This window comes from Sarcophilus harrisii, chromosome 5 (assembly GCF_902635505.1).
Source record: "Sarcophilus harrisii chromosome 5, mSarHar1.11, whole genome shotgun sequence".
NCBI lineage: Eukaryota > Metazoa > Chordata > Mammalia > Dasyuromorphia > Dasyuridae > Sarcophilus > Sarcophilus harrisii.
The window spans coordinates 89,959,752-89,986,121 of record NC_045430.1 but is presented as its reverse complement, the minus strand read 5'-3'; the positions used below and the strand labels follow the sequence as shown (position 1 = coordinate 89,986,121).

The 26,370-nt window shown below is 38.3% G+C and overlaps 1 protein-coding gene across 2 annotated transcripts; it reads right to left on the bottom strand.

Annotated features, from left to right (window-relative positions):
* Window positions 1-290: 290 nt before the first annotated feature.
* Window positions 291-25,751, bottom strand: LOC100916579 (neurofilament medium polypeptide-like). Of its 2 annotated transcripts, none has more exons than XM_031937827.1 (7): window positions 25,631-25,751; window positions 25,003-25,178; window positions 22,370-22,495; window positions 19,369-19,568; window positions 18,436-18,464; window positions 16,740-18,326; window positions 291-494 (listed from the first exon to the last, which is right to left on the bottom strand). In XM_031937827.1, exons 2-6 carry the CDS (start codon window positions 25,087-25,089, stop codon window positions 16,852-16,854), a joined length of 1,917 nt encoding a protein of 638 aa, XP_031793687.1. In that variant the 5' UTR covers window positions 25,090-25,178; window positions 25,631-25,751; the 3' UTR covers window positions 291-494; window positions 16,740-16,851. The 2 variants fall into 2 exon arrangements, with proteins under 2 accessions (XP_031793687.1, XP_031793686.1); XM_031937826.1 differs by lacking the exon at window positions 291-494 and adding an exon at window positions 15,292-15,479.
* Window positions 25,752-26,370: the final 619 nt, after the last annotated feature.

The window sequence follows — 26,370 nt, the reverse complement described above, 5'->3', positions numbered from 1 at the left end:
CTTTTATTGCTGCCAAATTTTTAATGACCCCTGCATTTAATTACATGACTCCACATGGGGTCATGGCCCACAGTTTAAGAAGCTTTGGATTAGAATCAGCTATATATTTTATATTATATTATATTATATTATACATTATATATTATATTATACAGTCAAGTTCTTCAATTTGCTGGACTATACATATTTGTCATAAGGGGTGAGTATTTTTCCTCTTGGGAAGAGGAGGAAAAGGGGAAGCTAGGTGATAAATTTGAAAAAAGAATATCACTAAGACATTTTAAAAGTTTATAAAAGGCAATACATTCTCTTTCTACTATCACCAGGATATTCCTTGAGTCTGAAAGATAATAACTGAAGGATGACAAAAGACTGTTTTTCCTTTCTTCAGTGTAGAAGGAAGTGTTGATTGTACGTGTACCAATGAAGGATCCCACTTGAGCATTACAAGCTTATTTTCTTCCCTTGTCTGTTTCGTCATTTGATTTTCATATCTATAATAGAAAAGAGTCATTTGAGTTTAGACCTGAGAAGGTCTATGAAGTAAGATGAATGACCCCAGAGGTTTGCAGAATAGAAGAAATTGATCTTTCTAGGAAATACTCCAAAGGGAGTACCTTGCTGCTAAGCACTACCCCACACCCTGCAAACATTCCACACATGCCCAGATGCCCTAGGGTCAGACTAAGGAGCAGCAGAGGTACCTGAAAATGTCACCTAGTGCCTTTGGACCATAGAGGGAATTAATCATATAAAGATGCTCCTGCTTTTTTTTTTACATTTTAATTTATTTTAAAATACATGTATATGCATGTATAAAGCACATATCAGGAGTCGGGTATATCTGGATTCTGGTCTTTCTGCTGATACATACTGTCTATGTGATCCTCAGGGAGTCACGTCCCACCCTAGTCCACTCCCCTCCAATTCCCTCAGATGATTATCTAAGACTTGAAGAAGGATGTGCTAACCAACCTTAGCACAGAAAGCTCCTCACTAGAAATCCCCCTGTATCAGTAAAATCACAGATTTACTTTATGTTTCCACATGTGCATACATGCATGTATATGTATTGTGTGTATATATGTATGCATGTATGTATATTGTATATATGTATATATGTGTGTTTTTAAAACTATAGACATACATACATACCTATAAGGAAAGCATGAGGTTGGGGCATCCAGACCCCACCGGGAAGAGGAAAATGAGACTTCTGGCGCTCCTTGTATTGTTTTCCTTGACCTTCAGTCTCAGAATATCTAGTGGACTCTGTCAGACACTGCTTCATTGGTCAGCTATTTTAGAAGAATCCGAAAGCCTTCCTTAGGACTAGTAGAAGCCCCTTCTGTTTTGCAACTTTGGAGTCTTGTTCCGGAGGTTTACCATTTCTTGAGCAAATTTCCAGGATTATGGACAAAATCCTTTTACAACAAATGGTGTGGTGGTATGTGTGTGTGTGCATGCGTTATATCACATATATATGTATATATAATGATGCTATATTATATATAAGATATACACTCTTATGTTTTATATATTATATATAAAACATAAGAGTGTATATCATATATAATATACTCATATATATTATATTATGCATATAAATAATATATATGTTCATTGTGTACTTATATATGCATGCTTATATATACACTCATATATATACTATTATACTATACTATACATATAAATAGTATGTGTGTGCATTGTATACATATATATGCATAATAAACATGTGTATATATACATATATGTGTGTGGGTGTATGTGTATTTTTATATCTACACAATTGTGTATATGTGCATATTAATACACACATATGTTTTTTGTGTATAGCTGCATAAATATGAGTCAAATGGATAGAAAGAGAGATAGAAGATAAATGATTTAAAAAAACAGATATAAATTGATGATGGGTAATAGAGAAAGACAGACAAGTAAGCAGGGATTTGTCTTGCATTGCTTTGATACAGGAAGCTCCTGACTGAGAAAACTCTGTCTACCAATATAAGTCAGTATCTTCTCTGCAGTTTAGATCATTTGGTGGCTGACTAGAGCTCTAAGAGAAGGAAAATGATTCATCAAAGTCTAGAGAGTTAATGTGTGTCAAGGGTGGGACCTGAGCCCTAGGAGATGGTGGCTGGTCCTCTGTCCACTGATACTGGAACTTCAGCATGTGTGGTTGTGTTTGTAACACATTTACATCTATGTACACATATGTATCGCAGACATTGACATACACAGATATGTATAAGTACTAATCTTACCGAATGAATACCAAGTGGCCCTCTTGGTTCTCCTTTCCCTTCTGAACCATTTTTATTCCGTTCATTTTTCTTATTTTCTTAGTGATAATGACTGTGTATGTTGCTGCTTTTGTTTTGCTTTTTTTGTTCTGAATCACTTCATATTTTTCTCCATGTCTCTTTGTATTTGACATTTCTTTTGATGTAAGATGGTCAGAGGAGCTGGTAGTCTCCCACAATTGATTTAACCTTTCTTGATATCTCTCTTTCAAGAAGAATCAATCAAGAAATTCAGTTTCAAAGCCTCCTCTCTCCCATTTAATTACCTTCTCAGTTCTACTCCAAATAAACCATTTTGCTCCCCGTTCTTCCCATACCATTTCCTCCCCTACCTCCGATATTTTGTAAAGACTATCTCCTGGGACAGTTAACAAAATGGGCCTTTGTCTCACTGGAAGCAATCTATTTTTCCAATTTACAATTTTACGTCCTTAATGCAATTTCTGGAACCTCATTGACACAAAGCAACTGGGCAGAGAACATGGGGCAGAAGAGAAAGACCGGGATAAGAGATGAGGAGATGAATAGGGAATTGTTGATTCCATCTTCCCACCTCCTTTTTGCTTATTCTCCTATAACTCAGCCTGAGTAGGGTGAGGAGCTTTCTTTCCAACCCTTTCCCCAAATCCTAGTGATAGCCTTCCTTTCTGGCTTGCCTCCCTTGATGTCTTTCTGGATTTGTCCTTGATGTTTTCCTAATGTATACAAAATCACAAAATCATAGTTAAAAAAAACCCCAGAGGCTATACAACCTAACAGATCCCCAAGGAGGAATTTCCCTCTACAACATTTCTGACAAATGGTCATCCATCCAATGCTTAAAGACCTCTAAAGGGGAAGATCCCGCCAATTCTGGGGGTGTTCAATTCAATCTGTAGACAGTTCTAGATTATTGAGAATTTTACATCAAGACAAAACCTGCAACTTTGCAACTTCCTCCTACTTCTAGTTTCCAGGCCAAGTCAAAACAAATCTAATCCCTCTGCTATATGACAGGCCTTCATAGACTTGACAGCTATTGTTCTCCTCCCCCAAACTCCAAGCCTCTTATCCAGGTTAAACACCTCCAGGTATTTCTTCTGATCTTCTCATGGATTGGTTTCCACCAGATGCTCTCTAGTTTAGCAATGTCATTCCTAAATGTGATGTGGTCTGACCAGAATAGAGTACAATTAACTAGGTTCCCATTCTTTTATTTTTGACACTTTGCCTATCTTAATTCAGCCTTACACTTACTTTCTTGAATCAATACTTCCTATTCTGACCTTGTGCTAAACTTGAATTTGCTATGCACTATCAACAGCATGATAAGATTCAAGAAACATAATTTCTGGGTAATTTAATCATGTTATTAATAAGGTCAGCATGTTTATTAGAAAAAAAACCAATCATTTGACACTTTCTTAGAGTATGGCAGGAGACTCATAGCTTATATGTCCTTCCAAAGTAGGTGTTCCTGAGAGTGTCAATCAACTCTGATTGGTTCATACTTAATGAGAAAATGAACATTACAATGAGAAGGTGGACTATATTAAAGTGAGAGTCTAGAAGCAATGACTTGTTTTACTGAAATCTTGGTGAAAGAGACTTATTTATCTGTCTGACAAAAAAGGGAGGATCCACATTTTTCCACACCTGTCTGAGCAAACACAATGGGCAGGAATGAACCTATTAGGCCAAACTTAGTTTCTCTTACTGTCTTTGATTAGATTTTGGCTTGGGTACTTCGTTGAGTGAGGTTTCCCACACTGGTTGATTTATTAATCAGGAAGTTTTAAAAAAAAGGGAAAATCCTTAGCCCTAATGTGATAATTAGTTATGTCAGAGAGAAATAATCATTTCTCATAGTAGGGAGAGTAGATGCACAGAAAGAACACAACTGGAAAGACATATATAAGAGGAACATATGAGATCAAGACTTCTAGGTCCCACTAAGAAGAGGAAAATCAGACTTCTGGTATTCCTGGGTTGCTCTCCTTGCATTCTTCCCCTTCCCCTTGGTTTTACAGTCTCTAATGGCCCACTATTTCCTTGCTTTGCCCCTTTAGTTTTTTTAGAAGAACCAAATACCCTTCCATTTTGCATAGCTTGAGCAAATTCTCGGCACCATGTACAAAGCCATTTTGCAACATAGTCATTTCACCCCTGGAAACCATTGTCCTCAGTCTTTGGATTTTATTTTATTTTTCAATACTTTTAGCTTTTATAGCGCTGGGTTTTTGATAACCAACCAATACACTTCCTACATTTACATCTCAACTGGCCTTAAACTGTTCTGATATTCTGAGTTCTCCCAAGTTTTACATAGGAATTTCTCCCATTTGCTCATGTAAATAAGTAGACAAGAAAAGAATAAAGAAGAAGTCTACATACAAGAGGTAAAATTGTTCTGCTAAACATTCAGTGAATTCCTAGCCTTTCCATGAAAAATGTTGCTGCTCAAGGTCTGAAAGGAACTCTGTTCAATACCTTCATCAATGGGCCAACTCAAAGGAATGATTCTTCCCACATGAGGTCACTCCACAATAGAATCCTCTAATTCTTCTTGAAACTATCTCCCATCAGTAATAAAGGCATCTTCTAGGAGTTGTGAAAGGGAGTATCAATGCCAAATAATATAATAAACATAACATTATTTAACCATGATATAACATGATAGACGACACATAATAAATATGATATAATAAATATTGTGACATGACATATTATGTTGTATCAGTTATTATAGTCTATCATATTATATGATAAATTTATATATTCCTCTTTCTATTTTTATTTCTATTCTATTCTATTTCACATGCATATGTATGTATATTCCTTATATTCCTTTTTTATTCCATTTTGTTATGAAAATGCTTATTTTATTTCTTGAGTTCAGAATTTTTTAAAAGTTCCAAGCACTCACAACCTTGTATCACCATCAATTTGATCAGGGAACTCCCATGATTAACCTCCTAAAGATGATTCCGAGTTTTCTGTAGTTGTTATCATCCCTACATCATTACCTCAGAGTATGTTTTTCTGTCCTGTCTCCATGAGACCAGGAGCTCTCTGAAGGAGAATCTATGTTTACTCTTCACAAACCCTGCCCTCCCTCCCCTACTCTAGAGCCTTCATCTAGTGTCCAGTACTGAAAAGTCAGGACAGAGACAGGCAAATGCATTGCTTGACAGCTTTGGGAGCTCTGAACATGAACCTGCTTGGACACCTGACTGAAAGGCAAGGAAGTAATGAATTCTCATAATTATATGATCTGGGTTTCTGGAAACCACAAGTGGATATTTAGGAAGTCAAATTACAGTTGTTAGAGAGAGCAGGAGGGAGGATGAATTTAAGATATAACAGATCTGTGACCCAGGCAGCCAAGGCAGCCAAGGCAATGAAAAGGCAGAGGAGACACGGGTTTTCTCAGTCAGTGGCAGTCTGTGGATTCCTGGGAGCCAATACTCCCTTCTATGTTGGTCCTTAGAAAATCCCTGTCTCCATCCTCTGGTGCTTAGCTCCTGAACTAGGGCCAAGTTTTAAAATTTCATTGTTCCACAAGGGCTACCCTAAAAGAATCCCAGCCTCAAAACTATGGCTCCCTTTCCCTTCTGTACTACACACACACACACACACACACACACACACACACACACTATCAGAATTTGTATTCCTTGATAGATGGTCATTTTATACAGATTCAAAGAATTTAACAGTTATAAGCAACTATAATGCTGCTAAATGTAACAATGAACTTTCCAGGGGGAAAGTACACAGAATACACTTTTAGCATTATTAACATTTATTCTATCACTTTTTCAAGTCTAGATAATCAATGAAAAAAATCATTCAAACCCTAACTAGTAGTGTTTTAGGATTTCTGAGATGTAAATGTTCACACTGAAAATTTAACAATTTTTTCAGATATTAGAGATTTTTTTTTTTAAAAGTCTCTAAAAAGTCCTTCATTTTCCATTTCCACCCTGACTAGAGGGTGAGAAATAGCTCAAGTGAAGAAGGTACCTATTCTGTTCAGGGAAAAGTTCCATTCCCCCCCAATCCTTTCTCAGTCTGCAAGAGGTTGGGCAAGGCAGAGGAGGGGAAGATCTTTTCCCTTCCCACCCTACCTTCTTGAGAGACTCAAATGGATGCTTAGAGGCAAAGAGGTGTAGGGAGAGGAGGTGAGGAGATGGGTGTTTTCAGAACTGTGCACTCCCTTTCAAAGATCCTAGGTCCCCAGGGCTTGGCCACTGAGGATAGTGTGAATGGAGCAGGCTATGTCCTTCACAATGGCCTTACCTTAATGCTGCTCAGCAGGACATTCAGGAATGGATTCAATAGGCAGCACTACATATATACTATGAAGGGTATAGCAGCCTCCAAATTTATAAAGAAATAAGTGGGGATAGGCAGAGGGATTGTGAGGGAAGAAGGCAAGGGAGGGATCTCTGGGTGGGGGTAAAGTTAAGTACTATTAAGCCAAATTATGGAGCAGAATTTAATGAAAGAGTCAGCAGGGATAGGAAAGGCCTGTGTTTGTGGGGTATGTGTGTGTGTGTGCATATGTATAAATCTACACATGTATACATAAATATATCTTTTCTTAATTGTAGCTTGTTTGGGGATGGTGGGGAGATGAAAGGGAGATACTGTGTGTGTGTTTGTGTAAGTGCGTGTATACATCTATATATGTATTATAAATATATCCTTTCTTAACTATAGCTTAAGAGTAGGAGGGATTGAAAGGGGGAAAAAAAGAATAAAATCAGATAAGCAGCAGAGAACAAAAGAATTTACAAGGAAATAAAGAAAAGATGGACACTCACGAATATAATTTTTCTACTATTATATATACTTTCTTAAATTGGTATTTGTTGTTATATATTTTGAATCCTCCCTGATGTTCTGCTGCGTACATGATCATGTTTTCTTTTGTTTTGCTTCATTTTTGTTTTGTATTGTTTTTCTGTTTTTCTTTTTGCTGTTTCTTCAAATAAATAAATTTAGGGAAAAAAAAGAAATTTAGCAATTGACTCCAAGCTGGCTTCGATATACCCCAGATTGCAAGGACCCTACAATCCAACCCTTACTGGAAAGGAATGCTCACTATGACATACCCTGGAGGGAGTCAGTCATACATGTTTAAAATCTCTTCAAGAAAGGATGAACCTCCTTTCCCATCCTGACCACCTTCTCCCTTCTCTTTGCCCTCTCCCCACCCTATTCTGCCTCCGTTGAGGCAATCTATTCTATTTTTCATCCACTTCCATTCAACAGCCACTTGTTGAAGAATTCTCCATTCTAAGACTGTGTTAAGTGCTGGGCAAAATACACAAAGACCAGCTTCCTCAAGTAGTTTACCACCATCTAGGAAGGGAGTGGTAGAATGACAATTTAGAATAAGAACCTGAGGGGGTTCATGAGGGAGGTGGCACCTGAGCTGGTCTTTGAAGAATGAGTAGAATTTCAGCAGGCATGCTAGAGATAGAGAGGTAGGTGACTCCAGCAGAGCATGGGAGTGGGAAATGTCAAAACAAGCTCATAATGGATCAGGTAAATGGAGCATTAATGAAGTTCAGGGGTTGGGGGTGTCAAAGACCTCTCAGCTGGTCTTTGTTGTTGTCTGTGTCCTATTCTATCAACTATCAATCAACCATCTTAATGAAAGGAAGGGATAACAGTAGAAATGTAAGAAATCTTAGTGTACCTTTCATTCAGTTTATTTTGCCAACATTAATTAAGTGCCTACAGTATGAAAAAGCCTGTGCTAGATGCTAAGGGAGACAAAAAGTTCAGAGAGAGTTCCTATATTGGTGTTTACAGTTTACTAAGAGGACAAAACATAAACACAAACTATAACAATATTGTATATATGCACATACTAAAACAAAAATTATACATAAACATAAATACGAACTATAACCATGATTTATTCATAGTTTTCCATAATAAATGCAACAGGAGGCTGCAAAATAATGATAATAATAACTAACATTTACAAAGTGTCCACTCTGTGCCCAGCACTATGAAAAGTGTTTTACAATCATTATCTCATTTGTTCTCAACATCCATCCTGGGAAGTAGATACCATTATTATCCCCATTTTACAGAGGAGACCACAGAGACAGAAAAGACTAAGTTATTTGCCCAGAATCACCAACAACTGTCTGAGTTCTGGGTCCAAGTCTATCTATCCACTTATATGAGGTTCAAGGGAGGATGTGGTGAAAGATGGATAGAATGAAGGAAGGCTTTATGATTGTGTTCTCCAATCTTTCTCATTTTCTGCCCTCTTTTATTTATTTATTTGTTTGTTTATTTATTTATCTAGCTTTCTATTTGTTTGTTTGTTTTGATTCTTACAGTTTTCTACACAAACCTAAGTGCAACTGGTTTGGAAGATATTAATGATCCCATAAACTATTTGGCAATTTGAACTGTCATCAATCACTCAGGATCATCTGGCTTCATGAAGGAGGATCTGATTTGGTGTGAAGAAAAGCCAACTTTGATTTTAGCCTATTGATTTTGTAACTTCAGAAACCTCATTGAGACTCATATGTAAAATGGGACCCTTACATTAGTTCCCTGCCAAGATTGTTGTAAGCATGAATTCAGATATTGACTATAAAATGCTGTGTAACTATACAGAACCACATAGACTGTGTCATTCTGTTATAAAAGGGATGATGCTTGCATCAATGTGGGGAAAATTGGGATGTTCCAATTTAATAACCCATAACAAAGTGCTCCAGCTTTCAAACAATTATATTCAACTCCATCTCAAGTTTATTGGAATTGGCCTGAATCACTTCATTGTTGAAAAAAGTCATGTCCGCCAGAGTTGATCATCACATAATCTTGTTATTGCTATGTTATGTTCTCTTGGTTCTACTCACTTCATTTAGCATCAGTACATGTAAGTCTCCAGACTTCTCTGAAATCATCCCCTTGGTCCTTTCTTATAGGACAATAATATTCCATATCATTCATATATCATAACTCATTCAGCCATTCTCCAACTGATGGGCAGCCAGTTTCCAGTTCCTTGCCACTACAAAAAGGGCTGCCACAAACACTTTGCTTATGTGTGTCCTTTTTCCTTTTTTATGATCTCTTTGGGATACAGACCCTGTAGAGATGCTGCTAAATCAAAGGGTATGAACAGTTTGATAGCCCTTTGGGCACAGTTCCAAATTGCTTTCCAGAATAATCCTTCAATTTTAATAGCATTAAGATGTTTAGCTTCAGTCCTTCTAGGAAGAATGGAGATAGATGGTTCTTTTATTGTCTGTTTCCACTAATCTCTTCTCTGGTGACTTCGTGCTGATCTTCTCTAAGCTCATAACTTCTCCCCTTCCTTGCTACTAATATTCCTTTTCCTCTTTCTTCCTCCTCACTCCACTACTGACCCAAAATAATATTCCCACATGATACAGAAACTAAGAACCATTGAGGACCTAAGCCACAGAGTGGATGGAAAAGAGATTTGTTCATTCCTGCTCCTGAATCCTCACCTAAGCTATTTATTCCCTCCTCACCTCAAAGCTGCCCTTTCCCCAATTCCCAGACCCCTGCTTGTGACAGATCTCACTTCCTTTCCTTTAACATTTGGCTCCAAACTCACCTCCTGCAGGAAGACTTTCATGACTAATAGCTCCCAAGCTGCTGTTATCTACACTGTATTCTTCTGAATTTGTTCTTATGCTTTGTGACCATCTCTGTATTCTAAAGTAATACTCCTCCTATCTTTGCTATTAGTGCTTTAAAGTTTCCTTGGCTTATTCTCTGTTGCCAAAAGATTTCATGCTGTGACATGTCCCACCAAGCAGAGAATTCTTTCAGTATGAACCTGCTGATAGACTCTGTGTGTCTTGTTCAAAAGTCAGCCTTGCTATGGTCAGAAACACTACCAGATTGGCTGCATGGTTAATAATAATAATAATAACTAGCATTTATATGGTTCTTTAGTGTTTGTAAAGTGCTTTATAAATATTCTCATTTTATTCTTGCAACATTCTTGGGAGGTAGTTATAATCATCTCCATTTTATAGATGAGGAAACTGAGGCAAACAGTGATGGAGTTATTTTCTCGGAGTCACTCAGTAAGTATCTCAGGCTAGATTTGAACTGACACTTTCAGGTTCATGTTCTAGCAGTATGTTGCATCACCTAACTTAAGTACAAGTTGTTTACTTTTAGACTTGTCTACTAAGTGTAGAAGGAGTTGATAAGTACATTGGTAAGGGAATAGAATGAAATCCCAGATCTTTCAAGGATTAAACACTTTGGTCTTTTCATATCTGTAAATCTAGCTGTTTGTTTTCTGCATTTTGGTGGTAAGGTCTGTGACCAAGGATCAGAAGCTCTTGTACTTCTAAACCCCTTTCAAGAGTCCACTACACAGACTCTCCCATGAATTTGTTCTCACATTCTCCCCTTCCAGTACGGATATCTAACAGAAGTTGAGAAAGTTTTATTTAACAACCAGCTCTTTAATGTCCTAATTCTACCCCTTTGTTTTGTTCTATGTCCCATTTGTATAACTGGTTTCCCACATCAGACTGGGAACCTTCTTGTGGACAAAGTCTAGATCTACTCATTTCGGTGTTTCCTTCTTCCTCTTTCTCACCCACTCCTCATCCCTCCCTCCCACCCCCCTTCACCAATCACTGTATACCAAGCAGGGTAACTCTCCAAAGACATCCTCTCACCGTCCAAGACAGGTATACTTATTGAGGGTCTTGATCTCTGTCCCCACCCTTTCCATCTGGAAGTCCATTTTCCTGTAGAGCAAGATCTGACTATTGTGATGAAAGGAATCCTGTTTGGGTGAGGGAAGGGGAATAGAGAAAAAAATGCCTCCTTGTATCTCTAACCCATCCACTGGACCAAAGCTGACACCCTCAGACAGGAGGAGTCTCAACACCATTCCAAGGTCTCCTGGTTGAGAAAGATGTGCCTTGTCCCAACATATACTGTATAAGGACACTGCCTTCAGGGTGGCCAGAATCCACAGAGTCCTGGGGCTCTGTCACCTTCTTTTCACCAACCCCAGAGCAGCTGCATTCCAAACAACCATGGTCTGGCACATCAGGTCTGGCAGAGGAGACAGGAGCAGTAATCTGAAAGGAGACCCAAGAGACTGAAGCAGGGCACTCAGGCATCCCCTTTTATTTCTTCAGAGAAGCTTGGCAAAGAACATTTAAAGCAATCCAGGGACATGCATTTTGTAGGAACTTGTCTCCCCTCGCCCACCCTCCTACATAAACAACCCCCATCAGAGGAAAGGCAAGAAGGGGCTTGCCATTAGTCATGGGTGCCAGGAAATCACCTGGCCATTTTCCTAATTCAGTAAACATTAATCACCTACTATGTGCAAGGTACTCTTAAGAGGGACTGGGAGCACCCAAAATGCTGAGCAAATATCCTGGCCTTAAGAAGCCATTGCTCTCCTCAGTATGTGTTCAGGTATGGAGGAGGTTTGCTGGGAAAAACTATTAAGACAAAGTAGAATGTGATGGCAGCAGAGTAGAGATCCAGATGGTGGGCACTGGAAATACTGGAGGGAAAGAACATTTGCAGCTGGCTGAGGTGGGGATCAGAGAAGGGTCCGTGTAGGAGGAGGGCATCTGAACTAGGCTTTGAATTAGAACACTGAAAAGAGAAGGAATGAATCCCAGCCACTGGCTGTCTCAAATAGGATTAGGGCCAGTCCGTGTTGATGGTGATCGTTAAAAGTTATTTCTATGTCACTTTAAGTGTTACACAGTATAATAATGTTGATCATATTTATGATAACATTTATATGGTGTTTACTATGTAACAAGCACTTTATGAGTATCCTTTGATACAACTACCCTGAAAGGTGGATAGGAGGAAGTAGGAAACTGAGATTAAGTGATTTATATAAAGTCACACAATTATTAAGTTGCCTGAGCCCTAATCTAAAGTTGAGTCTTCCTTACTCCAGAGTCCTCCATGGTGCCACTTAGCTACCCCTGTACTTATCATACCCACTGTTCTGATGAGAAGATTGAGGTTTAGAGAAAAAGGTCCCCAGAAATTAAAAGGCAGAATCCAGACACTAATCCAGGTCTTGTCTCCAAATCCATTGATTATTCGACCACTCCTCAATATTCCTTGTCACTTTCTAACAGGTCTTCTCACTGAAAGTCTTTCCTTAGTTTTACAATTTTTTCCAGCTATTTATTACTGATGCATCCAGCAGAGCTGTATTGCAGTCATTTTTAGTCAATTAAGCTAGAGAACTGGATATTAAGTCCCTACTGTATACAGGGTGGGTGATGGGTACTGAGATTAATACAAAGGTTTCGATAACACAGGATCTCTACTAGAATAAACCTTTCAAAATAAAAGCCACTTAAATTAGTTCTCTTCTCCTTGGCACCACCTTTCTCAACCCTCCCAGTTTCCTTCCTCAGGGCTCTTTTTTCTACCTCTTGTATCCTTGGCTTTGCCTGGACTCCTTCCAAGTTTCCAGACCCTCCCTCTCTGGATCTCCAAAGATTCCCACCTCCAGGACTTGGTCCCTAGCCAAACTTTAGCCTGTCTGTTCTTGCCCAGAGACCCTCATCAAAGTTAGAACTCGAAAAAGCATCAGTGGAAAGATCCATCAATGCTTCAGCCTGCACGTTCATTCCTTGAGGATAAATCCATCTTGTGAGTCATTTTCTGGCATCTGTTTTCACAAGTACTTTTTCAAGGGAACAATTGTGCCTCATACTGAAGGAATCTAAGAGCAGCTGAGCCACAAAATAGCAGCTCTTTCTGTGATGGGAGCAGTGGTATCTCTGGGTGGAGGAACAAAATGGTACATTATAAAACCCACTTCTAATCATCCTCATAATCATCCTCAGTCTGGTTTAGACCAGATATCTGGGCTATGTAGCTGTGATCAAATTAAACACTTTGGACACTACATGTCATCTATATAAAAAGAAAATTGTACTATATGCCTCACAGAACTGTTTATATATCTGAGTTATGATTAATATCTTACAAAGCCTTTTTTTGTTTTGTCCAAGGAACTGTGTAGAGAGAATTGTAAAAGTTTACATTCTTTGCTTTCTGGGGTTCTACAATCTAGTGAGAGATTAATCAAGCATTATTTGTATTACAAAACTACATATTTCATCTGATCTTCACAAAACTGACGTTGACAGGGAAAGCATGATTGTTTTCTCTGATAAGAAAACTAAGTGATTTATCTAAAGTTTCAACTTATCTCTGCCAGTCATGATTGGGGCCACAGGGAACCTTCTCTTCCCCATTGCATCTTGAAAACTGATCACTGCAAGGTGCCACAAAGTGGAAGCTGGAGACTTTGTCACTTACCCAGTTTCCACTAGGCATGATAGCCATCATCTACTGGATTAGTATCTAGCCCCTGTGCATCTTTCTGGAATATCCCAAAGGTCCAGTCTATAACCTTTGGATCTACTGCCATGGTTTCCCAAGGTGCTTTGGACTTTGGTCCCTCCTAAATGTCATGTCCCCCATTTATAAATAAGGGATTGCCTTTATCCTTTATTTGTATCACTTCCACAATTGGTAAATACTTTTCCATTCCATTCACAGGTCTCCAGTAAAATAAGATTCCCTGACTTCAAATCTAGTGCTCTCCCCATTATACCATTCTAGTTCCCAGACAAGTTCTTGGAATCCTAGGATTAAGAACTGAAAGGGATCCCTGAAGGTATCTATAGCCCAATACATTCATCTTACATAGGGGGAAACTGCCACAAGGAGAGTTAAGTAAACTTCCCATGACCAAACAGCTGATGAGTAGATAGGATTCATGTAGCAAGTGGACAACCAGTAGATGGTCAGAATTAATGTTAGCAACTCTACCTACCAGGAATGAAAAGAGGAAACCTTCCACTACAATGGAGAATGGGAAAACATGGACAGAACCCAGAAGGCAGAGATATCCCTAGGCTAAGCTTCTTTCAAGACTTAGCTCATATGCCTCTTGTATGAGGGTTTTCCTATTTTCTGTTCTGCACATGTTCATTTTACTTATTTGTGTACCCATTGTTTCTTTCCAGTAGATTGTAAGATCCTCAAGGATAGGGCTGCATTGCTTCTCTCCATCTCTAGCACCTAACACAGTGCCCATGATGTAGTAGTGACATGAAAGCTTGTTGAATTGGGGGGAGTACCAAGGTATTATATAATTAGTAAAAAGTTTTAATCAATTGATCAGTCAATATTTATTCAATATCTTCCCTGTTTCAGGTACGGCAATAAGTTGCTGACCATACAAAGACAAAGGATCCCAGCTCTCAAGGAACATACGTTCTTGTGGAAGGTGGGGGGAGACAGACGACATGGAAAAGACTCTTCTCCCCAACTGCATTCAAGCCCAGGATTCTTGGTTTCTTTCTCACCTTCCCTTTTTTGAGAAATGTCTATTCATAGCTCCGTGTCCACTCATCGATCTAGTATCCAAGCATTCATCCTCCCTGTACCCAGCGCCCCCTCATACCAACTCAGTAAGCAGTAAACTGCTTTCTCACCCCTAGTCAGCACAATTCATTCCCCATGATAAACCACCACAAATTATTTTCTTCAAGGGAGACTTCTGGGGCTGGGCTAAGACGTGACTCCATTGTGTGCAAAGAGAACTCCATGGTCCTCCTGGCTTCTGAGAGCATGCCATCCATGCTTGAGTTTTTCTCAAACCTGCCTCAACTTGCATCTGCCCATCCTTCCCTACCTCCCCCTTCCTTTTACCTTTACTGCTGTTCATATAGCTGTAAAGTTCAGAAGAGAAACAAGAACCCAAACTTTCCTTTTATGAATTTCCAAGGAATCAAATTTCCATGATCAATAGTCCATGGATTTCCCATGGTTGCAAAGAGACTATGCCTCCTTCCTTTATAATTGGCTTTCAGGATCAGTGGCAGTACAATCAATTTGGGAGGAGCTGAGGGGAGCTAGTGCCATGCGGTGGGATGTCTCTGATATCCCAGAGCCAAAAGGGGAGGGTTTGTTAATCATTAAAAGTTTTTATTTATTTGGTGATCAATCCTTTGATTTTTCTTTCCTTTTTAAATTATCCGTGACTTTTCTTCTTTAATTGGCACCTGTGATGAACAACTCTGCCCCAGTATAGACAAGCCTTTTTACTCTTGGGGGAGGGGACAGTGAAAGAATGTGGAGCTGAGGGAAAGAAAAAGAGAAATATCTCCTTAAAAGATACTTCTTTTTAGCTTCATGGCTAGTGTTTTTTGAAATTGCCATAGCCAAATGAGGTAGTGTTTTGAAAAATGTATTACATGAAGAAACTCTAGGGGAACTCTCTATATCCAGCTTAGAAAAAGGGTTGAGAGGGGAATGAACAACAAATAGTCTTCAAATAAGGGGAAGGATATAGATTGGGAGAGAAGAGGAGGGAAAGGAGAAAAGAGAAGGAAGAGACAGAGACAAAGATAGAGAGAAAGCATGAATGTGTATGTGTGTGTGTATAGGGATGGTGAAAGACAAAGAAAGGGAAAGAGTGTGTTGTGTGTGTGTGTGTGGTGATGAAGAACAGAGAGACAGAGAAGAAGAAAGAGTGTGTGTATATGTGTCTGTGCATGTGTCTGTGTGTGTGTGAGTGTGTAGGAGATGGAGACAGAGAGAGAAAATGTGAATGTGTGTATGTAAGGGTCCTGAAAAAGACACAGAGGAAGAGAGAAAAAGTATGAATCTGTGTGTAAGTATGTGTGTATGTGTAAAAGGTGTTGAAGGACAAAGACTGAGACACGCACAACCACACAAAGAGAGAGAGAGAGAGACAGAGAGAGAGAGAGACGAGACAGAGACAGAGAGGAGATGAGAGAGAGAGAGAGAGAGAGAGAAAGAGAGAGAGAGAGAGAGAGAGAGAGAGAGAGAGAGAGAGAGGAGAGACAGAGAGGAGACAGAGAGAGAGAGGAGAGAGAAGAGGCAGAGAGACACACACAGAGAGAGACAGAGACAAAGACAGAAGAGAGAGACAAGAGAGACAGAGAAAGAGAGAGACAGAGAGAATGTGTGTGTGTGTAAAAGGTGATGAAGGACAGAGAAACACACAGAGACAGAGACAGACAAGAAAGAAAGTGTGAATGTGAGCGTGTATGTATGTATGTGTGTAGGGGTGGTGAAAGACAGGGAGAGAAAGATTATGAATCTCTGTGTATGTAGAAGGTAATGGAGAAGAGGCAGAATAATTTTGTTTCTACTCTTAAAGGGGAAAAATGAGTCTTCACTACAAAGGGAAGGGCTGGGATTAGCTAGGAAGTTGAACATCTTAGCAACAAGGGTTCCAAGGTAAGGGCACTAAGGCTTCTCCGAGGAAAGTTAAGGGGAGCCAACACTTGGGGAATGGTGGGGGCCATGTCACCCTCTGTGGCAGCAGGACAAGAGATAAAGTGATTTGGGGAATATAGAGGAGATTCTTACCTGGCTTCAGCTGAAACGACCAAAAATCTGTCAAAGGAAAGGGTCTGATGAAAGTCACAAAGAATGACTTTGTAACAGAGACAGGCGAGGGATTTTTGCTTTGTGTCCTCTCTTATTTTGAATGAGTCTTTTGTACACTTGGGCCCATGGCACTATTCTTGTTAGTCTTGGTTGTAGTGTTCTCTTCCAAGGAGCTGCTGCTGCTGCGTTTGGCGTCTGAGTCGTTGCCACTGACTACTTCTGAGAGGCTCCCACCAGATTTGCCCTCCGAGGAGCTGTCCTGACTTCTGGCTCCAGGGGGGCTTTTACAGCCTTTGGCTCCAGAGGGCTTCTTGTTCATTTTGCCTCCCAAGGAGCTCCCATTAACTCTGGCCCTTGAAGGCCTCTCCCTGCGTTTGGATCCTGAGGAGGATTCATTTCTGTTAACTCCTGAAACTCTCTCTCTCTGCTTGACTCCTGAAATCCGCTCACTTTGTCTGCCTCCCAAGGAATACCCATTCTCTCTGGTTCTAGACACATTCTCTCTGTATTTGGTTCTTACAGGGCTTCCACCAGCTTTGACAATTAGAGGATTCCCAGTTTTTGTAACACCCGAGGGGCTCTCATTTTGTTTGGCTCCTGAGACACTCCCGTTTTGTTTGGTTTCTGGGGGACTCCCATTGTGTTTAACTCCTGAAAGGCTCCCACCAGCCTTAACTTTCCCACATTTGACTCCTGGAGGACTCTTACTGGATTTGACTGAGCTGTCCTTACAACTCTTGACCCCCAAGTCACTTCCACTACTTTTGGCTTCCAAGGGGCTCTCATTAACTTTGGTTTTTGAAGGGATCCCATTGATTTTGACTAGGGGGCTGTCACTTAGTTTAACTTCAGAGAGATTCTCATTGACTTTGATTCCGGAGGGGCTCCTCCTGATTTTGGTTCCCAAAGAGTTCTCACTGTATCCGCTTCCTGGGCAGCCGCTCTTATTTTTGAGGCCTGAGTCATTTTTGCTAATTTTGGCACTTGGAGAGATCTTGTTACTTTTGAATCTCCAGGTGTTCCCATTGCATTTTATAGAGCTACCCTTAATGTTTTTAATTCCTGGGAGACTCTGAGGGCATTTGATTTCTGGGGAATCCTTACTGCTTTTAATTCCTAAGTTATTCCCCATAATTCTCACTTCCGAGGGACTCTGGTTCTCACTGGCTCTAACATCTTCTAATTCATGATCACTGATTTTGACTTCAGAAGAATTTTCACTAACTTCACTTTCTGATTCATTCTCACTAGATTCACTACATTTTGAAGAGCTATCACTGGTTCTGCTCCCGGAGTCATTTCTACTCGTTTCAGTTCTCCCAAAGGTGCTATCAACACTATACTCTGACTGCTCTAGTGAAGTAGATACACTCTCCTCCTCCTGGCTTTTCTCTGTCCCTCCTGCCTCAAAGTCACTCGTGTATGTTTCTGATCCAGCCAAATCTTTAACAGAATCTTCACTTTTAGAACTAGCAGTGATGTCATCTTTGATTTCAGGAGAGTTCTCGGGTTCAGCAACGGTCATCGCCTCTAATGCTGCTAAGGCCTCAGCATAGGGATTTGCATCTGGAAAGAAAGCACACATGGAAAATGAGCAGTGATCTGGGGGGGGGGTTCTCCCCCTTTTCCCCTTCCCCCTGCATGTCCCAGGGTGTGGAGCAGACACAATACTTACAGATGTTGATTGGGGAGAAGTTGAGCATCCTAGTGGGAAAACCAGAGGGAGAATTAAGTTTTGTCATTCCCAGAAAAGGAGCCCCTGATCCAAGAAAAAAATCAGGATGCAGACACCTAATGGAAAGGGAGTAGTAATTCCAAAGAAAATTGGGCAATGAGCCTAATGGACATTTTTCTAAAATCAAAAACTGTCAAAGAGAATTTGACTTCATCCTTAACCTTTTTTCCTGCCATTGTTCCCTTTGGATAGCTAGTGAAATCTTCTCAGAGTAATGTTTTCAAACACATGAAATAAAATACATAGAATTACGAAACAAATCAATTATATTGAAATATAGCTATCAAAAATATATTTTTAAAAGTTCCTGGACCTTATGTAAAGGACTTTCAATCTAGTCCAATCCTTTCACTTCCCAACTGAGGAAACTAATGTTCAGGCAAATGTCCTTTGACTTGCTGAAAAGTTACCCTTTTGGCACTGGGAGAGACTGTCAACTCTTTAGGCCTCGTTTTAATCTACAAATAAAGGGGGTGGAATAGATGATGATCTTTAGGTTCTCTCTTGGTTCTGAGAGTACAGAAATTTAATAATGCTATATGGCACTGGGAGAGACTGTCAACTTTTTAGGCCTCAGTGTTTTAATCTAGAAATAAAGGAGGTAGAATAGATAATCTTTAGGTTCCCTATTGACTCAGAGTACAGAAATCTAATAATGGATTGATTTTCCAGTGTAATAAAAAATGGAGTGGAGAAAGAGTATAAACTCAAGATAGTTTTTCTCCAAGCCAAGAGCAATGAATGAATAGTTATTATATGTATGCTGCCTTATTTTTCTTTATTTTGTTTTGCTTTTAAGGATTGCTCTCTGATTTCCTTTAAGAACTTTTGAGAATCAAATGAGTAAGTAGCATAAAACATTGGGGTCCCCACCTGTTCTGCTCATTTTCTCTTTTCTTCTCATAGGTGGTCTTTTGATTTGCACTCAACTGGAATCTCCTGAGGTGCCGGAAAGCATCTTCTTTAGCCTTCTCCAAATCATTTTCCAGCTCAGATAGTTTGCTCCAAGTGACATTGAGGGATATCCTCTCAAGTCGTTTGGTGGTATTAATGGAGTCCTGGAGCTCCCAACACTAGAGAAAGAGAAATTGGAGAGGATTGAGAGGGAGGGAAATCTTCCAGAAGCCAATGTGCCATGGGCTTAGGGATAACATTCAATTAAGGTATCAGCTTTCTCCTCCTCCCTCCTTCTCCATACACTAATTTTTAAATTTTATTTTTACTTTATAAAATAAAATAAGCATTTATGTAGTATAATTTAGTAAAAATAAATAAATAGAAAAAATTGCACATGAAACTGCAAATCTCTTATGTACAACTTGCTATTCTCTTAAATTATATAATAAAATTATCATGTAAATTTCTTTTTTTCCTTTCCTCCTTAGAGATGATTATCATTAGATACACACACATACATATATATGCAAAATTATTCTACACATACTTCCATTTATCAGTTTTTTTTTTTCTCTGGATACACATAGCATCTTTTGTCATATGTCTTTTATTGCGAATTTGGGTATTTATAATAGTTAAAAGGACTTATTCACCCAAAGACATTCTTTGTGTTTTCTTGGTTCTTCTCATTTCACTCTTCATTATTTCATGCTAGTCTTTCCATGATTTTTCTAAGATCATTCTTATAGCACAGTCATATTCCATCACAAGCATATGCCCACAACTTTTTGGCCATTCCCCACTTTTTCTTGAGCTAAACCCATAGCTATCATGGTTGATCATGTTTTCTTTAAAGTCTTGTCTCTTTTCCTGGGGCCTGGTTAGCTTTAACAGAGGCCTATCTCTCTCTTTGATTCCGAGAGTTCCTGTCGCTAGTCTTTTGTCTCTTCTAGCTTCTTCCTCTAGCTCCCTCCAAATGAGCTTCTAGTGAGCTTGTGTGTCTGGCCCTGGGTGCTCCTTGCTTATATGCTGTACGCTGAATACACACCAATCATTATATCACTAGGAAACCATTATTTGTTGTTGGATTAAATCAATGCTAAACTAGATTTAACCACTGTCTCCTCAATTCCACTTACTTAGCACCTTGTAAGAATCCTAACAAAACTCATTATCTTAACCCTCTCTCTTCTGAACTTTCCTGTTATCATTGAGAGTAGCACCAACCTCCCAGTTACTGAGGCAACTGAGGTGTCATCCTTAACTAATTCTCTCTCAACCTCTCCATATCTGATTTTTTGTAAAGTTCCACTAATTCTACCTTTGCAACATCTCTTGGTCACACCTTCTTCTCTCCTTTGACACTGCCACCATCCACCTCATGCCCCAGTGATAGTCTGAAATAGCTTGCCAAATGGTGCCAAGGTTCAGAAAGTTAAGATATTGACTTAAAAAGACAATGGGTTTCTTCAACAATGAAGATGAACCAAATCAGATCCAATAGAGCAGTAATGAACTGAACCAGCTACACCCAGCGAAAAGAACTCTGGGAGATGACTATGAACCACTACATAGAATTCCCAATCCCTCTATTTTTGTCTACCTGCATTTTTGATTTCCTTCACAGGTTAATTGTACACTGTTTCAAAGTCTGATTCTTCTTGTGCAGCAAAATAACTGTATGGACATGTATACATATATTGTATTTAACTTTAACATATTTAACATGTATTGGTCAACCTGCCATCTGGGGGAGGGGGTGGGAGGAAGGAAGGAAAAAGTTGGAACAAAAGAATTTGCAACTGTCAATGCTGAAAAATTACTTATCTTGTAAATAAAAAGCTATAATAAAAAAAGAAAAAAGACAATAGGCACTTCTCAAGGGCTGTTCAATGAAAATAAGAAAAGATCTATTATGACAGCTATCAACTGGATGGATCAAGTGAGGATTGAGGATGAGAGAGATGTTTGTATCTATAATTTGTATTATATATAAATTATATATAATATATTATATATTTATATTAATATATTTTATATATTAATATATTAATTACATAATATAATATATTATATATAATACTATATATAAATTTGTATTATATATAATTATATAATATAATTAATAATATAAAATAATATATTAATATTAATTAACAATTAACAATAGCCAGTAGATAGGGAGAGAATGAAAATAATTGAAAGAATGAAGATGAGAGAAAGGATAATGTACCGGAGAAGATGAGGTAGAATGAAATTATTCATGCAAGTAAAATGTTATTTTGGCAAGTCTCAAATCTTTTTCCACTCTATTTCATCTTCATTAAATTTTGATTGATCTTTGTAATTCCCACTAATCACTATCCTGAAATACATCCTCATCCTCCTCCAAAAGAGGAAGCATCCCTAACACAAGATAAGACTTCTCCCCTGAAGTTGAAAACAGAGGAACACCTTTAAAACTTTTACTCATTTCTCCCATTTCTAGACATGTCAATTATTGAATGTAAAAACTAAAAAGGATATAATCTAACATCTTCATTTTGTAGGGAAGGAACAGTAACCCAGGGAAATTGAAATGATTTACTCAAAATCATTTTCTTAGTAAGGAGAACTAGAAGTGATTGTGTCTCAGTGGAATGAATGAGACCTGAATTTGGAGTCAGAGAACCTTGATTACAATTTTATTCCTGCTGATATTTCCCCTGAGGAAGTCATTTCATCATAATCATCATCTTCATTATCATCATCATCATCATCATCATCATCATCATCATCATCTGCATTTAATAACCCCTACTATGTGCCAAACAACGTTTTAAACACTTTTAGAGTTATTATTTCACTTATTACTCACAACAACCCTGGGATGTAGGTGCTATTATTATTCTCATTTTACAATTGAGGAAAACTGAGGCAGATAGTCTTGCATGTAGTAAGTGTTTACTGAAGATATAAGTGAGCATCAGCTACTTACCCGGGATTTTACCAGCTCAATATCATTCCACTGCTTCCTAATCACTTGGTTGAGTTTAGAGATCTTCTCTTTGGTTCTGTTTGCATGTTCCAAACCTTCTCTGGCTGACATTTGTAGTGCCAATAACTAAGAGGAAACAATGGGATGAAAGGGTCATTTGCATGAAACTATAATGGGACCATCTTCCTCTGACTAAGTGATGAATGCCTAGGAGATTCCTTACCCTTGGGAAGAACGTTGGAAAAAAGATTGCCTAGGGATATCACTAAGCCAGATGATATATGAAGCTCCTTCACTGGCTACCATTACCCCTCTCTTTTCTAAACCAATAATTAAAAGAAGCTGTTATAATAAATGACACATACTGCACTTTAGAATTGACACTGCACATTTTGTATTAGCCTGAGTCTTATTGGTCAAATGATTTAGCTTACACCAACTATTTCAGTTAGCACTATTTTACAGATGAAACAGATGCTTGTAGAGAGACTCAGTGATTTACTCACATTTATAGATCTCATACAAAAATTTTCCAGCATACAAATAAACCAATGGCACCCACCCATCCTACATCAGGACATTTTTGTATTGGAAAGGTCAGAGTTGTTTTCTAGATGGAATCTAAAGTCTGGAGAGCTGAGATAGAAAACCTGCTCAAGCCGATCTCTTTGACTTTGGGTCTGGTTTTCTTTACTGGTTGTTGAATTCCATATGAGCTTTCATATTTACTCTAGGACTAAAGGAATCCAGTAGAATACAAAGCTCATAAGCAGGATAATACACTATGACCAAGTAGGATTTATACCAGGATTGATTCAATATCAGGAAAACTATTACCATAATAGACATCAATAACAAAAGCACCAGAAATCATAAAATAATCTCAATAGATGCAGAAAAAGCTTTTGAAAAAATACAGCATCCATCCCTATTAAAAACACTAGAGAGCATATGGATAAAAGGATCTTTCCTTAAAATAATGAAATACTATATATATTATGTTTTATATATAATATATATGTTATATATTATATATAATACTATAAAGTAGTGTCTCTCTAAAACCAACAGTAATGATTATTTGTAATGGAGAGAAGCTGGATACATTCCCAATAAAATCAGATGTGAAACAAAGATGCCCAATTATTCAACATTGTGCTAGAAATGTTGGCTTTAGTAATAAGAAAAGAAAAAGAAATTAAAGGAATTAGAATAGGCAATGAGGAAATAAAACTATTACTCTTTGAAGATGATATGATGATATACTTAAAGAATCTTAGAAAATCATTCAAAAACCTACTCAATACAATTCATAGTTTTATCAAAGTTTCAGATTATAAAATAAACTCACACAAATCATCAGCATTTCTATATATCACTGCAAAGCCCATCATCAAGCGATAGAAAAAGAAATTTTATTTAAAATAACTGTAGACAAAATAAAATACATGGGGGTCCTACCTGCCAAGACAAACCCAAGAACTATAAGAGATCACAATTACAAGACACTTACCACACAAAGTCAGATCTAAACAACTGGAAAAAATATCAATTGCTCATGAGTAGACCAAGTTAATATAAGAATATAAGCTCACTGAAGGCAGGAAATGTTTTCCACTTTTATCTTGGTAGCACTTTATAGAACATTTTGCACTTGATAAATTGTTAATTGATATTTACTTAATTGCTAGGCATTCTAGGTACTGAGTCTGTCTCATGGACCTAGACCCCTCTATTTTTTTTCTATCTTCCCTCACTCCTCCTTTCCATCTCCTCTCTTTGCTCCTTACTCTACCTTACTCTCCCATAAAGCAAAGAACATGAAGATATATAAGAGAGTAGAATCAATCCCAAAGAAACCTACAGAAAGGAACTAGGGAATGTCTACTTCTCTTATAGCTTTAGGTAAGTCTGTCTTCCAGTAGGTAATTCTTTGCTCAACTTTGCCCCGCTTATGTCATACTCTTTTCTCTCTCAACTCCATGACTTTCCTCATTATAATCTCTAAATCTGGAATCCCCTTTCTCTCCTACTTTCCTACCTATTCTTTCAAACCTAACTCAGATGTGACCTCTTCTATGAAATTTCTACTGATATCCCCAGGCAAGAAACAACCTGCTTCTTTGGACCCCACCTAGTATCTTACTTTATTGCCCTATAATTCACTTACTATGTAATATTGTACATGGCTGTATAATTCTCTTTGTTGGTGCTTCCTCAGTTAGACGAGGTTAAACAATAGGACCTGTGAGTTTCCTTTAAATAGTTGAGATTTAGGGATTCTATACTGTAAAGAAGAGGAAATTCTAGCCTCCCATTTGGACCCTCTCTGAATGCAGTAGATAAATAAATATTAAATATTAAATTTTGCTTATTTATTATATTATGTTATATCATCTTATATTATATATTATATAAATAATTGTATTGTTTTTGGTTTACAACCTAAATGTGATTTCTTGTCTGAGCGAAGCCATATGCACTGCCCAATTTCTACTAATCTCTCAACCTGACCTCTTTTAAATTTTGGATACACAACTCCAGGACTGATTTTCCTGAAGGTAGCTTAGATCAATGGAGGTAAGCCCAAAGAACACCTCCATCTTTGACAACAGCAGTGAGCTCTGAGTCACCTGGGCATCAGCGCCTAATAGAATCTTGGTCTGTGTTGTCTGTATGTTGTCCTCATTCTGAGTTTCTCCCTCAGGTGTCATTCCCATCTTTCTAAGTTTATGTTGCTTCTTGGGACTTGTTGCTGTCCATAAACAAGACGATTTTGTTGTTAGAAACTTGGGCCCATAGGCCTTATCTGTAAAACGGAGACAATAACAACACTAAATTTACAAAAGGGTTGTGAAAATCAAATGACACACATAAAGCACTTTGCAAATCTTAAAATCTTAAGTGTAATTATCATTATTGTTATAATTCTTTTCAAAGCATTTGGAATACATTATTATCTCATTTGATCTTTGGCAAACCTCAAAGCCTTTATTATGCTTTTCAAAGCACTTTGCATACATTATTTTCATTCAATCCTTACAACAATCTTTTGTGGGAGGCATTTCTGGAACTATTTATACTCACTTTACAGATGAGTAAACCAAAGTGATTTATTCTAAGTCCCATAAGTCAAGACAGTGGTGGAGTTGAGGCTCTCCACTCCTGATTATTTATCTGGTGGCTTTCTCCACCCCACCCTGTGTTCTTCTCAGACTACTATTAAAAGACAACAACAAAACAAAACAAAAAATCCTTTACCTGGGCCTTGCTGAGAGACTTTCAGGAAAAGTCATGTAGGTATATAATGAGGGCATGAATAAGCTATAGAGTGTCCCACCTCCTCTGAGTATTAACTATTCTGAGAGCCTACTTCCCTGTGCTGCCATAGAAACCAGCTCACTACCTCATAGAGGGCCCTCAGTATCTTGATTTCATTGGTCAGAATGTCCATATCTAAGTCCAGTCATCATACTCCCTGAGGGATAGGACCTGAAAAGCCCATTGTATTTTCTCCTTTAGTGAGAAAAACTTACTTTTTCCCACAAAGCAACTTCTTCTACAGCCAGTTCATAGTGAATAATTTCTAAGATGTGTTAAATCACATGGAGGAAAGATAGCATTTGTTAATACTATTCAAGTAAGACTCTAATTTGGAGACCATCTATGGACTCCAAGGAGTCTTCTGGCTTTGACCTTCAGTTTCTTCATCTATAAAAAAGGTAATATAATATGAGTTCAAGGAAGACCACCCCCTTAAACTGCTCATCCACTTTTGATGTTCATCTGTCACCTCATTCTCACCTGTGGCCCCAAGCATACACATCTCAGTACAACCATGATGGTAGATGGGTTACACAAGATTGAGGTAACTGAATTAGGAGGATGTCTGCAGGCATATGTAAGAACGTACCATGGCAGAATGTGGATGAGAACAATTTGTTCCAATGACCACGAAAGTGACCAAAACAGGTACTGTGAAGTGCTTAGAGTTTGATATC

What these genes read in the sequence shown, in the direction of transcription:
- LOC100916579 (XM_031937827.1), bottom strand. Translation starts at nt 25,089, where the DNA reads ATGGGAATGACACCTGAGGGAGAAACTCAGAATGAGGACAACATACAG. An exon ending in TATTAGGCGCTGATGCCCAG is followed by an intron (nt 22,496 to 25,002) that starts GTGACTCAGAGC and finishes GTTTCCTCTTAG; the next exon opens with TTATTGGCACTACAAATGTC. An exon ending in TTGAGCTGGTAAAATCCCGG is followed by an intron (nt 19,569 to 22,369) that starts GTAAGTAGCTGA and finishes CTCTTTCTCTAG; the next exon opens with TGTTGGGAGCTCCAGGACTC.